The sequence below is a fragment of the Colletes latitarsis genome, chromosome 2, assembly GCF_051014445.1.
Source record: "Colletes latitarsis isolate SP2378_abdomen chromosome 2, iyColLati1, whole genome shotgun sequence".
Lineage (NCBI taxonomy): Eukaryota > Metazoa > Arthropoda > Insecta > Hymenoptera > Colletidae > Colletes > Colletes latitarsis.
Window position 1 is genome coordinate 16,284,900 of NC_135135.1, and position 16,770 is coordinate 16,301,669.

General features: G+C 34.8%; 1 protein-coding gene across 10 annotated transcripts in view; it reads right to left on the reverse strand.

Moving 5' to 3' along the window:
• Tomosyn (syntaxin-binding protein tomosyn) overlaps nucleotides 1–16,770 on the reverse strand; it is a 53,700-nt gene that overhangs the window by 33,694 nt on the left and 3,236 nt on the right. For all 10 annotated transcript variants that reach the window (XM_076783707.1, XM_076783703.1, XM_076783705.1 and 7 more), the window contains exons 2-12: nucleotides 12,332–12,429; nucleotides 8,820–9,002; nucleotides 8,124–8,258; nucleotides 6,279–6,342; nucleotides 3,216–3,420; nucleotides 2,825–2,900; nucleotides 2,479–2,633; nucleotides 1,947–2,238; nucleotides 1,409–1,652; nucleotides 592–845; nucleotides 143–332 (exon numbers count right to left, since the gene is read on the reverse strand). In XM_076783707.1, coding sequence (XP_076639822.1) covers nucleotides 143–332; nucleotides 592–845; nucleotides 1,409–1,652; nucleotides 1,947–2,238; nucleotides 2,479–2,633; nucleotides 2,825–2,900; nucleotides 3,216–3,420; nucleotides 6,279–6,342; nucleotides 8,124–8,258; nucleotides 8,820–9,002; nucleotides 12,332–12,429 — 1,896 coding nt within the window. The remainder of the gene's footprint in view (nucleotides 1–142; nucleotides 333–591; nucleotides 846–1,408; nucleotides 1,653–1,946; nucleotides 2,239–2,478; nucleotides 2,634–2,824; nucleotides 2,901–3,215; nucleotides 3,421–6,278; nucleotides 6,343–8,123; nucleotides 8,259–8,819; nucleotides 9,003–12,331; nucleotides 12,430–16,770) is intronic.

Below are 16,770 nucleotides of genomic sequence, written 5' to 3' on the forward strand. Positions count from 1 at the left end.
TTTTAGTGTCTAGAAAAAGCGAAATGCATATATATAAATATCAAACTTTCACAATGTTTCTTCAGACAAATTTTAGAAGAATGGAGAGGGCAACAATTATAACGTTAAAAACGATTGTAATTAAAAAAGAAATACATTTTACCTGATCTGTGCTAGGACTCCTCGCTTTGTCTTCGTTTTCTCGTTTTAAATCGTCTTGACGTTTAGGGCTCCTTAGCGCGCGTTGACACGGGTCCGCACTACCCCCGATATCCGACGTATTTAACACAACCAACGATATTTTTTGCACGATGTCTACTACCACCAAACCGGACTCGTTCCCGTAAGCCATTCTACAATCAAATAATCACCATTCTGTCAGAAAACGTTTTCAAAACAATCGTTTCAAACCGTTATAGAAAAGTTCCGGTCAAAAGTCTTGTGAAAATCTATTCTGATTAACTGATACAAAAAAATCTAAACGTTGTACTATATTTAACTTGAATATTTTCTTTCACCCTGATAACTGGCAAGTTTACTTTTGTTTATGCGATAAATAGACCATTCAAGGAGCAAATAAATAATCGATTTATGTATATTTGATATACTCACAAGCCATAGGAAGAGTTCAAACTGAGAGCCGTTATGTTTTCGGGCTGTTCTCCACTGGCAGCGACCATTAAACAGATCAGCGTTGCTTGAAAACCCGGAGCTCTCTTCTGCAACCCGCTCTTAACTTTCAGCGCCTGGTGCACTTCCGGGTTTTTCGTTTCGTTATTTCCGGAAGTGTTGCCAGCCGGGGAATCGTGATCGGACGAGCTTTCCACCTCCTTTCCCGGTTCCGCTGTCAACGATATCTCCAAAGTCTACATTGCACGAAAATAAATTTCCCGTTGTATTTCCAAAAGAAGCATCGAACGAGGGTAGATTACGATACGTAAGGGTGACATAATCGTCGTAATATGAACGGAGTTTCTTGTTTTAAGAAAATCAGAATCCTAAAATATAAATATCCCCCTCTTTTGCCCTCTTTGCTAGTATGTAACACGTGACACATGACTCGTTATAATCCACTATTTATTGAAACTTATTTTTGTGAATACTATGCAGCAGTTAAGTCTTTACTTATAGTTTTTAAGTATGTTACAGAGAACGAGAACAATTACCGTAGAAAACTTAATATTTTCAAAATTTTCAAACGAATAAATGAATTTCTCGAGCGATACACGGTGCAAAAACAAATGTTTGGAACTGTTGAAAACGAGTAAATGAGTACTAAGAATGAACATGAGTTCTCAGGTTTTCGATAGTTATTAATCATCATGTATGTAGATCTAGCACTAAGGATGAAAGTAAAATAATTGTTTTGAAAAAACAAATTCGAAGTCAGCCCAGTGACAAGGTGTTTGGTAAAAGGTAGACTACTCACCACTACTTCGGACATACTCTCTACTTTTTTGAATTTAAACAAAACAACGTGTCCTCCGCTTCCGGCGATCGCTAACTTCCGACTTTCGGGGCAAAGGAAGATGAGCTGTATCGCCAACGGATCTTCTTCCGAATCTATACTACGCGTTCTACCTTTTTCGAAAAGTTTCGCCGTCTTCAGTTTGTAAAGGACTTGTAAAGTGCCCGCGGAAGCGTCCCAAAATTTTATACTACCGTCAGCATGCCTATAATTGAAACATTTTTGTTATTGCATGCTGTCAGTATCGTATAAAATTACTTAATTGGCGCCCTCCATATTAAAAATAACATTAATGACTTGTATCGAGAAAACAACTTTAAAAAATAACGAATTTATTTGTTTTCAGAACTGCACGATTTATTTTAGGAATGCAACTTTGTAATTACGAAATTCCTATTTCCAAGGATCCACGTTTTATAAAACATTTTATGAATCGTATCCGCTGTATTTTCAACCAGTTAATTGCCCATCAGTTATTGCTTTAAATATGAATACTCACCCAGTAACAATAATTTCATTATAACTACTTGAGCTCGAACTCCATTCTCCGCCGGATATCGGCCAATCCTTTTCACTGAACCCTGTCTTTTTCTGCGATTTCGACCCGACCGAATAAAAAGCTGGCACTAAATCCGAAGGACAGTCTGCAAAGTACGCACAACACGTCACGGGCGACTCGTGTATATCCATCGGATACGGATTTTCGAAACACGGAAATCCGGGAGTTAACAAATCTATCACAACCAAATCATTTTGTAGTAGAACGACAACAGCATATGGATCCTGATAATCTGTACAAATGAAAACGGAATTATTCGTTACCATTATTGACATTACACTACTAAAATTAGGATCATATATAAATGGAGGGACACGGTTAAAGAGGTTGCAGCAAAAGGGATGCAACTACATTTTTATCAATTTTATAAAAATTAATCGAAAGGTGCATATTCCCACGCAACAGCTAGTATCGATAAATTATTATTTTTGGCGAATTTAAGGGAAGAAAATTTGATAATTGTTTTATATACCACTGGTCCATGGACTTTCACACAGTGTTATGAAGTCTATCACATTATGTTCCATTTCTAGTACAGTGGTGGTCTTCCCATGTATGACCGTTATACTTGGAGTTCGTCCAGTTGTATCGTACGCTAAGCCACCGGAAAATATAACGTATGCTTCCCTATGTCAATGAGAATAACATAATTTTATCCCAATTTTATGTATCTCTACTTACAAAAAAAAATGACAGTAAAGAGATCTCACGATGTGTGAAATTTGTAGAATTGTAGAATTACATAAACGTCGAAATTTCATATTTTCAAGCTAATCGATTAATGTAGAAAATCAAATGAAATATTGATTTCGTCTTACCCCGATCTAGAAAGCTTCCACTCAACTTTTTGAATCAATTTGCACGGTTCTGGTTCGCCGTCTTTAGTAGTTTTTGCTGTAATAAATATGCGAATGCAACAATTCGTGACGTACCACTATCTTGGTATAGATTTTTGTTTTTTCGTAGTTTGCAATTAATATTATACCTAAATGTTTGATTGTCTATTACTTTGTTAAAAAAAATTTATTTTGATAGTTACCAATTACAAAACCCTGTAACTCGAAATATATCGTTCTAAGACTATTTTGTTTGAACTGGTTCTAAGATACTTTTCCAAACGCTAGCAAGATGAATAACGAATTTTTTACGATTTCAATTATTACTATTACTATTACTATTATATCATGCAATTGACAAATAGATATTTACCGTGTGGATGCGTGACGTTTGTAGGTTTCACCTGGCGCACCGTCCATGTTGACAGAGAACCATCAGTATGACTAGACATAAACTGTTTACCCTCATGATGCCACGTTATGGACCTTAAGGGCACGTCGCTTTGGCATCTGTAATCCGCATTTTTCGTTTTTAAATCCCAAAATACTATCTGACCTGATTCGTATCCGATCAGCATCTGAAAACAGAATTTGAACGCATGAAGGGCAAATATTTCGATCGACAATGTACATACGTGTTTCTTAACCGTCTACACATAAGGAGAAAGTTGTTTATGAATATCTGTAACAAAGTCTCGCAATACGGTTCTATATTTTATTGTAAAATTATGATACAAGTTACGTACACACAACAAGAATAAGTATGAATGTGGTAGAGCTGTTCGAGTACTTGAAATTCGAACCAAGGCAAGACTCATTTTTTCAAACCATGTATTCGATTATCCAAGCAACTGTAGTATTTCATAAAACTTGAGAAAATACCAGCTAGTCGGGTATATAACGAAAGATTATTAATTGAACGTGACGAACAAATTTTTTCCTTCATTTCTAGAGCTATCATAGTTAATCTTGACTTTATTTAAGATTACCCAAATCTTATCGAAGCAAACTTTATCATTAGAAATACGTAATCAAGTTTGCTTGAATAGTCAAGATTGCTTAAACGATCAAATACTTGATTTGATTCAAACAATTCCTAGCTAAGTTTGACTTGGCTTCTATTTTCAAGCACTTGGACACCTCTAGAATGTGGTGCAGAGTGGTTCTTAGAATTTCTAAGGGATTAGAGTTTAAGCGATACCGATCGACAGTATCATTGAAACACTTGTGTAATCATGAATCGAAACATGAAAGATGAATGAATTTCTAATAAACAGAGGACTTCCAGAAAACTGACTAGAACGTGCATGTTTGTTATTAACATGCATTGCGATGAACTGTGGAAACGAAATATCTAACATTTGTAACGACTATTATTAGAAAAAGTGCTGGAATACGTAAATGATTCATTATGCATGATTCCATTTATTTCGAAAAATGTGTAATCGATATTTGTTCGCATTTTACCGCTGTAGCGTCACACCATATACACAGAATGATCGTTATTAAACATACAAGCTATTTCACCGTGTAATATTAATTTCTAACTGTAAATAATAGAATATTAGTTAACAATGATAAATGTATATTATGCTGTACGAAAAAATTAAGTTTGCAGATTTTAATTTTCCAAAAGTTTATCGTAATTAAACGCCTTCAAGCATGAAAATGATTAAACAGATCGCTTACAACACCGAAGTAGACAATGCTCGCATACAGCATATGCGAGTATTGACACAAATGACATAAAATGTCAATACTACAGTATATATGCGCGTACACACATATAATGGGAGATAAGTGACAGGGAATGCAATATTCCGTATTGAAAATACAGGATATCCCAGAATGGAATGCATTTTTATTTCACAAATAACGCGGAAATTACAGCAGAGCTTCGATTATCCGCAGTAATGAAGGTAAAACTAAAAAAAGATCGAATAAAAATACTAAAAAAGTTATTTATTTGTAGTATTTCCTTTAACGACTTTATTTCATTCTCTTCTCTGTCATTATCGCGTAATACAAATTCATGTAAATTTTTTAGAGACCTGACCCCCTCCTACTTTGCTCTAAACCGAACGAAGATATAACGTAAACCTCAACAATTCACGATAATTAAAAGTAAACTTGTCAGAAATAAAAAATTAAGAACACTAATAATTTTTGCGATCTTCTTACTTTTTATGTTTTGTTGTTTCTTTTACCGAGTTTATTTCTATTCTTTTCTCTGCCATTGTTAAGTAATACAAATATGTATAACTTTTTTAGAGACCTAATCCTCCGACTATTTATGATAATTAAGGGTAGATATGCCAGGAATACACTATTAATACACTAGCCACCGCTAATGCTAAAATTTTCTGTGGCACAGGTGTGATTTTATTTAAAAGACGTGCAATAAAAATGGGATTATTTTTAAACTAATATTATTCTATTCAAATGAAACTTCTTTTATCGGGATTAACTCAAACAAGATTGATAATGTTCGAAAACATAAAAATATTGAACTACAGTAACACATAATGTGTGAAACTATTATTAAATATACTGGAGGAACTAGCATTTCGAATCTAGCAGTAATTAAACAAAGCTAATTAATTGTATAAGAGGTCTAGGACTGATTTGAAATATCGTTAGGGACATCCTGTATATGTACATACAAATGTAAACATTATGATACCAATGGAATTATAGTAATGATAAATTGGTGTAATGTACATAAACAGATGAATGATTGCGATTGCAAGTTTTCGTGAATTGCCTAATACATTTTGAGACTACCACAACATCGCTATAAAACATCAAGATAGAATGAAACGTAAATTGCCCTAGATATAGAAGGGACGACTATTTGTAAAATACAATAACACCATGAAAAAAGAAATAAAGCCACCTACGCAGGAAAAGAACAAGGAAAAGAAGTTTTGCTCGTTAAAAAATGTCAGACGTGTGTATGTTAATATATGTTAAGTTTCACGTTAAACATCAAACTGATTTTATGATAATTAAAATCGTAAGAAATATATTTTCTGTTTTTCTTTCGATTGAAATCAATTTTAAAAATTTTTCTATTACCAGTCGAACGATAAGCACATTTTATGGACGAATTACATAACTTTTGAATCAAATATATTTGCGTACCGTGAGAAAAGAAGTTATGCGACTTTGTTAGAAAAACAGCTCCATGAAATCCTTTAGAACAATGGCGGCATGCACGCATGCATACACACAACATGCAAGCACACACTCTGATCGTTTTAATAATATTTAACATGATATTCTTGATACATTTTAAAATGAACGTTGAAAGTGTCCTAACACATTGTGATTTGATTTAATTATTGTCGACAGAATTTTCAAGAATTGAAGATATAACGTTTATGGTAAGGATGGAGAATAATGCAAAATAAAATGTACTCAAAAACACGCGTACCTTGCTCAAATCTAAAGGGTTATCACTCAAGTGTACTACAGCACCAGGATGGGTCTTTCTAGATCTGAAAAATATATATACATATATAATATCTGTGTGTGTGGATGTCCGTGTGATAAGTGACTGTGGTATCGTATTTGTGTACGTATATCTATTATATTTATATATCTACGCAGATATATATTCGTATAATACTATCTTATAATCCTTAATTTACGTTCAATAATTTCTGTGCAAATTCGAATAACAGCGTTCTTACAATATTACACGCGCGACGTTCGCGTATATCTCCCGAAAACGGATTATGTTTATTTACATTATTTTATTTCTCCTCTCGAAAAGTCTATGCTTTATAATGTATAGTGTCCCACGGTTCGAGGAAAGAAGAGCTGATTCTATATGCAAAAATAAAAGCTTTTTGGACGAGGTTTCGTTCTCGAAGTAATCTACTTTGAATATCGGATCCATGTGCTCAATAGCGGATCTAGAAGAGCTCCAGGGTAGGGCGACTAACAAAAAACGACGGATTCAATAACGTAACGATGTAAATATATAGTCTAATTAAAAGAAAAAAACGCATTTTAGTGTTAAGGGCTTGTAAGACTAGAAGCTTTTCAAATTTCAATATTTACTTTTAAAGATTTGAAAAACTTCTGAAGTTGTTAGCGTTTAAACAGAGTTGCGATATATAAAAAAAAAAAGAAAACAAAATAAAATATCTCCAAAACTATTGTCGATGATCTAGCCTTGTATCTTTTACAGACCAAAATGATTCTACTTAAACTTTTTGGGCAACTTCGCTCGAAATGGAGTCATCATCTCGGTTACGAGATAATTCCTGTATGTTCGTTCAGTATCATTACCTAAGATATATTTAGTTTATTACAACACATTTAAAATCACACTCATGCACCACACCACCAGAGCACAACTTCTTCGTTCAACTCCTGTGATATTAATTTATCACAAAAATAGCACTTCCTCGCGAGTAACGCAAGGTAAATAAATAACCATTACATTAAAAAAATACGTTAACCCCGATCTATTTGCGACGCTTCCATTTAGATCGATAAAATGGCACCATGCAATCGCTGCATCATCGTCTGATTCGAAAGAATGGTAATTTATTCAATATTTGAGGAACCGACGGGTTCCTTACATTTTTATTAATAACCCCCGCGACGGGATTATGATCTTTATAGCCTAATTTGTAAACCGATCTGGCTTTGGAATGGAATGGGAATTGTTCTGCAGGGAAATTCTGTTACTTTTAGATTTCTATTTTTATTCGTAGATAGACATTTTTAAATTCCTACGAGAATTTTTAATTCACGCCGTTTTGTTTCAGTAAATAACTGAAATTGAAAAAATAAGATGCATTGTTCAAATTTGATTGTCAAACAACGAAACAATTTTTACAAATGTCTTTTGGATCTTTTGGTGGTCTCATTTAGTCGAAACATCTAACATATGCCATGGAAAGTCTAATAAAGAATCTTCTTTTACCAAATTAATCAATATATTTAAAAATTTTATTACATAACGATCTGAAAACTTGATAAAATCATTGTTGAAAAGTATTTCGTTTCACTTGTGGGAAGATCTAATTTTTTAGTTATTTCTATCGTATGTTACTGACGTAGGTGGATCGATAAATCTAGTATAAGACAGAAATTGCTTCCCTGGAATAATTAAAGCAAAATAGTGGACATAATTTCATTTGAAAACAATGTCAATTGCATAGTTTGTTCTTCTTATTATTTCGTATTATTCTGTACGTATGACTCTGGTCATTATGAATCATACCTATAATTAATTGGTGAATATAAGTATCTGTGTACTTACATTTCGATAGCCTTATTCCAATTAATTACATATCCAGACAGGACAAACGTCTCAATATGTAGTATATGAATGTTTCCCCTTTCCGTGCCAACATACAGCCATTTACTTTGTAGCGGCAGATGGATGTACGTTATTCTGTTCGAAAATAAATGATAACTTTATCATTTTCAACAGTTCATTCTCATCGCTTGCCTAATACAGACTTTGCGCCTCGAGTCAACTTTTTCACGGATCACATTCACCATTTTGCAAATTAAATTCACTTCGAAGGTAAACTCAAAAGCAAAATAATATATCTGTACAATTTTTATGGAATGGCTCAAGGAAACTAAGTTGTAGAGAAACTCGATTTGCAAAATGGTGAACTTGATCTGTGAGGGATGAATTTGGAGAGCCAAATCTGTTAAGTTCTTTAAAAAATGACGAAATGCATCGACCAGAAAAATCATTTATAAAATATTTCACGTTTGAAAAATACACAGTTCGTTTAAATAAATAATAAGAGCCTGGAAATCCCGAAAAATATGATCTTGAGATCCCTTCGAATCGAACAATTTGTATCTTAAAAATTCCCCCCTATCGTTAAAAGTGACGAAGATATCGATTTGCGACAGAACGATGAGATAAAAAGAAATTCGCAACTATTTATTTGCGTAATTAAAATTTAATTAAACACGGTAATTAACGAAAACTGACCTTTCCCTTTGAAACTTGAGACTCTGCACGACCTGTGGTATTTTTTGCCGGAAGTTCCATAGGTGCAAAGTATCGTCCGCGGTGGCGGAAACTAAAGCTCCCTCGTTGATCAAAAATTGTAATTGTATCACAGCTGTGCATCCCTCGTGTTTAACGTGTGCATCCACACCTGGTCGACCGAGACTGGTTTTTGTTAACGTCTCAATTAAGAAAAATATACTATCTCAAATTGTATGTGTATTTATACCACCATGGTATTTAAAGTGCAATATACATACAATATAAATAGATTTATTTTTATTTTAAAATGTCCCAGTATTTGAAAAAAAAGCATTTTGGAACCCCTATATTAGATCTAAAACATTAAGGCCGCCATTGCTATAACACTGTATCGTAAATTATAAGTGTAGGTGTTGAACACTGAAAACCGGAAGTGAGTATATATCCTGGTTACGTGATAGAAGTAATATCTTATCTACATAACTATAATAAATAAAAGATTTGTGACTGACGAGGAAATACAACGATTTGAATTAAACTCTATAGGCACGTGCAACTACGATCGAGTTCAAAGATGATCTTACTCTTCTGCTATTCTTAATTTTAAATTGCGACAACGAAGAAGCCATCTTTGACGTGTAAACTAATATAAATGAAAATCCAAGAGATCAGTTATAGAAATCGACTAATTATTTTCGTTTTTTTTCTTATTACAACCTGGTGCAACCATTGATTTTCTGTATTCCTGATACGAAGATCGGTTCCCTTGTACCGAGGGTGTTTGGATATTGTACTGGACAACAAAGCGCACCGTTCAGTTGAAAGTAGTTACTTTGTAGCGACTGCCTGTCTCGATACCAACCAGGAAGCTTATCGAGCCGTGATGAACATCCACCCTCTGTTAACTCTTTAGAGTAGACCAATAGAAGCACCCACGTGAAAGAACACATGGTTGACGAACCATGAAACAACTGCGCCGTGTAATGAATACAATAAAATGTAACAATTTCGCTCATGTCGGGTAAATTTCTGCATCGAGACTAATAATCGAATGGAAATTACCCGCTGTGAAAATGTATTTCGAAAAGAAATCTCACCGAACGTGTTCCATCTGGCTCCAATACACAGAAATGCAAGATTTCACGCAATCACGAACAATTTTTATGTTTAATGACTTCAACTATAACTGCACTCAATAATATAGCTTAACTTAAACTTCTACAATTCCCATATCTCACAGAATCCTAGGCAACTACTTTTAAGTTTAATGATGTCAACAACAACTGCGCTCAATAATTAACTTAAACTTCTACAACTCCTGTAATTAATAACATGAAATGTTAAATAGTCCCTGATGGTTATAAACGTATGTAGGTCAATAATATTTCACTGATTACAGATATACAAAATTGTTAAACATTCATTGTTTTATGAATGGAGAAATAAATGAATATTTTGAGTATTTGAGTCCGATATTTATTGCAATAATGCAAGTTTTATAATTATAATTATTATAAGCAAATAAATTTCCCTCGTCCATAATGGTTACCGTCAATGGAAAAAAAAATGTTCAGTTAGTTATAATCGTTATTTGTAATTAAAAACACTTTGGTCAGAAAAGATAATTGCTACCCTATAACTTTTCTTTATTTTGGTTATAACAGTTAGGGAAGAAAGATACTTTCGGTATGGTCACTGTAGTATTTATTAACCAGTGATTCCATAATATCTGGTGCACGAGCTTTTGTATACTGTTGAAAAGTGAATCACTATGAATGTGTCAACGTACCGTCAGTGTCTTCCTAGCCAGGGTATTGTGTATATTGTAAAATAAAGAGACAGTGAGGTCGGTTCGTGAGATCCCACTGAAGTGGAAATTATAGATTATTTACACTATAGTATCGAGAAAATTTCCAACGAATGCACGGGTGAATGAACTTTCCGACAGAACGGATCGGCTGATTGTAGAGATGTTTTCTTTTCCTTTTATAGTATGACGAAGATAGGCGCCGATACTGTCGATCAGTTATGTGAAAAGTACTCTCTAGCAAGGAGTACAAAAAGATAAGGTCAATGTCGATTTCGTATGCCACTTGGAATGCAGCAACAATCGCAAATAATTTTTCCATAGAAATTCCGGAGCTGTATTCTTTCGTAGAACAATTATGAAAGAAATGGATGCAATAAAATAAGTTTTGTCAAACTAGCTGCGACACTGGAGCTTGCATTGAATACACAACGGTGCCTGTAATTTATGTGTTTTCAATATTTTTACCATAAATACCTCTTGCAATTGAAAAATAAAATAATATAATAATTTATTAATTTATTTATAAATTTCATTCATTTTAATTTCGATTGCGAAGTAGCGTAAAAATAGAAAAATATATGTTTAGTTATTTAAATACACAATCGATTCGATATGGCTTTATTTGTAAAACATATAATTTTTGCAATTAATTTTCGCTACATTGGAACGGCTATTTTGAATATCAAAAAATAACATACGGTTTTCGAGAACTTATATGCATTTTGCAACCCCCGAAAAAAGCTTCAAATCAAAAACTATTCTGGGCAAAGGGGTGACCTGGTTGACAATGACCCATATACGAGGGGATACCCAAAAATAACCAGAATTCTTCTTTTTAAACGTTTGCACGAAAGACTACAATCGAGGCACTGGATGGAAAAAGAGCACCGCACGCGAAAATGCCATTTCGAGAAAATTCAAAGTTTCCAATTAAAGGATTTATTTAATGCGTAACAATAATAAAGAATTTTTTTTATACACAATAGTATGCCCTAAACGTTCTAGAAACGGACATTTCTTTTTTTAAACCTTCATAAAAGTTGGTTTACGTGCCCTTTTTTCATAAATGAGATAAAATCATAAAAATCGTATTTATTGTTCGCTAAATTTCTTTACCAATTTATTACAAATTCTTCGACATATTGCTGTGAAAACAAAACAGAATTAAGTATAGAAAAATAAAGAACAAAATTCAATTCTCTTAGATCATTTTCCTGCACGACAACTATTATTATAATACTCTTCTTCCCCATCCGGCGACATAAACTCATCTTCGTTAGTACAGTTTTCGCTGCTCGAAGAACTCTGCTATCCTCATCCAAGTATCGCAATAGATTTCTTACGTCCTTTTCTTCATTCGTTTGCAAACCAGCCTTAAAGTTTCCATTCGAAAACAAACTATGCAAGAAACTGTAAACTATTTCGAGTGACGGAGAAAAACGTTGGGGGCAATCCACACGCGGCGAAAACAAAATAATTCCCCGTGTTTTTAAGCATTCCTCGTACTTTATTTTACCGTTCCGTGACGAAATGAAATTAAAATTGAGACCAGAGTATTTACCCTAGCTTTCAGATTAGAATGATAAAGAGGGACGGTGTGAAAAAACATCAGGCGAGAAAGCTGTAATGAATATTCAGATTAGCATTTACATTTCGCTTACGTAATCGTCCGTTGTCATATTTAAAAATTCTCAAAGGATACATCCTGAGGGATCCCGATTTGGTACCGATCGCAAGGAGCCTCTGAACCGGATCGAACGCCACGGCTGTCGGCTGATGTGGAAACCCATGTCTGAACGTCTGAAACATAAACGCCGCTCGTTTCATTTCGTCTTTCCCGTTTTAGTCGTCTGAAAGTCTATTCAACTCCGCAAGGACTAGAGAACAAATAAAACGAAGCGACAAGTAGCTTTGTTCCTCCAGCATTCAATGCGGATATATTTAGCTCGGTCAATATTACAATTTCAATGATGCGAATACCCCGCTTCCCCTATATCATCTAACACCCGAACACTAAATAACCAGATGGAAGTAAAATGGTTATCATGTTCTTCGATGCATTAATTCAATTTTTTTCATTTCAACGATGGGCCTTGTTCTCTGTTCTTCAGACGTCTAACGTGCAACTTAAAAAGAAATGGACAAAAGAAAACATGCATGACGCAATTCGAGCGTACGTAGACAGGATAATTTCATTTTTTATTATCTCTCCTGGCGTGGAAATTTCAATATGTTTGGAACAGTAAATGCGATCGGTACGACGAACGAGAGTAACTGATCGACGACTGAAATTGCAGGTTGGATAGTATAACTATGAGCGATTGCTGACACGGGCTTTATTGCAGCACTTGTCCTTTCTCACTCTTATGCGATAACGTTCTACCAGAGTGCATTTTCAACTGGAAACCACTCTGGTCAGTATTAAAAATATTATTTTCGCCGTAGCTCACGATCTAATATCTCGCGTTTAAATCGAAAAATATTGTCATTTTTCTTGATACCGTGTTTAAAATTCTGCAATTAATACGTCGATACTTCAAGTAATCTTTCGGTACACCGCGTCGATAAATTTGATAAATTTGCTCGTGAAATTGCCCTAAATTTATCGTAAACGAGTACCGCGCCTTTGTTGACTTGATTTTCCCAATTTAAGACTCTTCAATTTTCTCCGCTTTTCAAAAAAACTTCTTTTAGAGTCAAGATCCGCACATTCAGAATTGTATAGAGAAAGTGAATTATTTTCTCTCTCAAAGATTAATCAAATTTCACACTCCCCGCTTACAATCGAATTTTTTTCCCGTCGTTTGGATAACAAATCATCCCCGTCGCTATTTTGTTTTTCGGTGTGAGACACATTGACTCCGAAAGGTTGGCAACTGCAGATTTGAAACCCGGTTGGCTGAACTACAAAGGCTACATGGCCACTACTAATGCAAACTAAAAGCTTTCGCGTTTCTCGGTGTATCTTCGTAAAAGCATTATCAATAGGTTGGTGAGGTTTCCACGATGAAAATGAGTCCCAACACGACCTTGCCCGGACTATTTTTAATTCATACGAAATCGAATGTCTTTTAAAAACTGTGGCTAAAAATAATCCAAACGTGGTCCTGTTTAGATTCATTTTTATCACAGGGAACTCGCGAATCGATTAACATTAGACACTTTCGTAAGGATGGAACGAAACAGAAAAATTGCGTTGATATCCAAATTTCTGTTTGCAATGAGAATATTACAAATATAAAAGATTAAGTTTTAGGGGTCCTGAAGCATCGCGAGTATCGATTGCCGGTTATTTTCGATGGATTAGTTTGAGAACCATTTTAAACCAACGTCAAAAGACAATTGAAAGGGGTACTCGTGGCAAAATGCTGCTGTTACTAGATAATTGTACAGCGCATCCCGCCAGAAAAAACAAAGACGAGACCGACGAGATTCGAGTGCAATTCCTTCCGGCGAATGCAGCGTCTATTTTGCAGCCGATGGACTACGGAATAATTGAAAAAATCCCAACTTGGTTGTGTTCTTGTAATTATGTACCAGCCTAGTTAACATACAATTTATAACACGTGTAAATAATTCAAATATATTCATACAGGGTGTTCGACCACCCCTGCGAAAAAATTTTAATGAGAAATTCTAGACGAAATATAAAACGAAAATCAAGGATACTAATTTGTTGAATGAGGCTTCGTTAAAAAGTCGTAGAAACATTTTCGGCCACACGGTATATTTTTGGTAAAGAATTTTTCTCTCGAAAGTACGTAGGATTTCGGGGGTATGTCTAATCAACAAAAATGATTGTAATTAACCCCCTTAACCGAAAATAATTTCCCCAGAACAATTTGAAATTGTTTAATTTTGTCGAAAAATTTGTCCACCTTCCTGAATTTTTTTCTCGAAAGTGCGAAGGAATTCGGAAGTATGTATATTCACAAAAAATGATTGTAATTAACCCCTGCAACCGAAAATAATTTTTTCGGACGATTTAAAAATTTTTTTTCGTCGAAAAATATCAACACGTAATCAAATTTTTTTCTCGAAAGTGAGTAGGATTTCGGGTGTATGTCTATTCACCAAAAATGATTGTAATTGACCCCCGCAACCGAAAGTAATTTTTCCGTGAATGATTTAAAATTTTTTAATAACTTTTTAACGAAGCCTCCATTAACAAATTGATATTCTTGATTTTCGTTTTATTTTGGCCTTTAGAATATCCCATTAAAATTTTTCCCAGGGGTGGCCGAACATCCTGTATGCGACAGATTTATTTTTAATGTACTTGCAAGTACCATACGTAAAGTTTGTAACGCGTGTAAATAATTCAAAATGCTTTGTATCAAATTATTAATGCATTTTTCAACGTGGAATCCTCCACTTTTCGGTTGCATCAAGAATTCCACCGCACCCTCTATAACGCAGAGTGGAAGGGCGAAAGGATGGGGCGATTGTTCCAATAGTGAAAAGAAGAAAAGGGGTGAAGATGTATGACAGGAGGGTCACGCAAATGCTTACCTTGTATAAAATATACAGGCAAGTACTCCTCAAGAGGATAGGAGAGGAAATAAGAGAGATGATGGTACCCGGAAAACCAGGTGGGTCTGAAAAGAGTAGAAGGGGAGCGATAAGCAACAAATAAGCACTGAACTACCTGTTTGGAAAGGAGAAAAGTGGTACACTTCTTCTCGTGTACCTGAGATCCACGTTTCACAGAATCAACAGAAAGTTAAGAGGAACGTTAGCGGGACGAGAGGTGATTGAGCGAAAGGATCATGGTTGATGTATAGACTGAATGAATATTTTTGCAACGGACAGGAGAATGTGCCAAGGTTTCTCAGTTTACTTCAGCGTGTATCAGAGTATGTCAGAGGTCGAATGAAACTGTTAAAATTTTTAATTAAGTCCGATGTAACAGCCATTTTATGAATCATACACGAGAGCCTTTTTTTGAAGAAATTAAAAAGGGCCGAGAAAGGGTTAAAAATTGACCTTCCAGGGCAGAATGCTCCTCTAATTGTCTCTCGCTGTCAGTTCTTTCCTGCCACGATCGTTACAGCGCGATTCTACACCAAGAAAAGTTGCCTCAAAATTGACCTCGACCTAAAAAATCGAGATCAAACTTTTTTCATTGCGTCGTATTCTACTCGAGGAGAGAAACTCTCGAAGGAGCCATGGATCGTGGCTCGGCCGTTCTCTTGAAAAATGTGCGTTAACGTTTCAATAATTCTTGAACAGACTTTATCGGCCAACGTTCTTACAGCTTGCAATCGGACAATTAGTCACAAAGTAAACAGAGTGTTATCGGCGAAGCAGATGGAAATTATTCTTTGGGCGAAGCATAGAAATATTCGATGATTCAACGATGTATCTATTATTTTATAGCGTTCCTAATGAAAGTAGCGTTATTTACGTACAATTATTAGGGTTCTTCCATTGTAAACAATATTGTAACGCGTGTACTCAAAGCGCCGGTCACCTGTGACCACCAGAGCAATCAACGTATGAACATCGCGTCACTCTAAACGATAGAAGATTTCAGTATCAATGAGAACTGGCCATTTACTTTATATCCAACTGTAAAATGTGTGAAAGTTTGCCAATAAAATCCGTTTCAAAGTTATTAAAACTTCCAACAACATTTTTCAAAAGGACTTTTTTTATCCTCGCGACGAGTGCGATGCAATAAAGAAATTTCAGCATATTTTTACAGGTCAAGGTCAATTTTGATAACTTTATACATACATATAATTCCCTTGCACCCTGTCCAAAAGAATTCAAGACAGAATATATAAGTTCAAAATTAAACTGTTATTGTAGGTTTTTGCGATCGTGTTTGAGTATACATCGCGAGTAAGCCTGATAAATAAGGGATAAAGATTGTCTTGTGTAATGATACAGAGACATCATAGATGATAAATGCTGAACCATATGTTGGACGAATGATAACACGAGACAGTGTGCTGTCGTGTGATGTCAAAAAATTAACGGAGTCAATCCATAACGTTCCGCGACACGCGATAATTGGTTTACATCCGTGAATCTCGCGACAGAAATGAAGCGCCAATATTCGTTGAACATGATTTGTACAATCGAAAAAACAAGGGCGAAATATCGAAGACATTTGCAAAAACAAATAGACTTTAC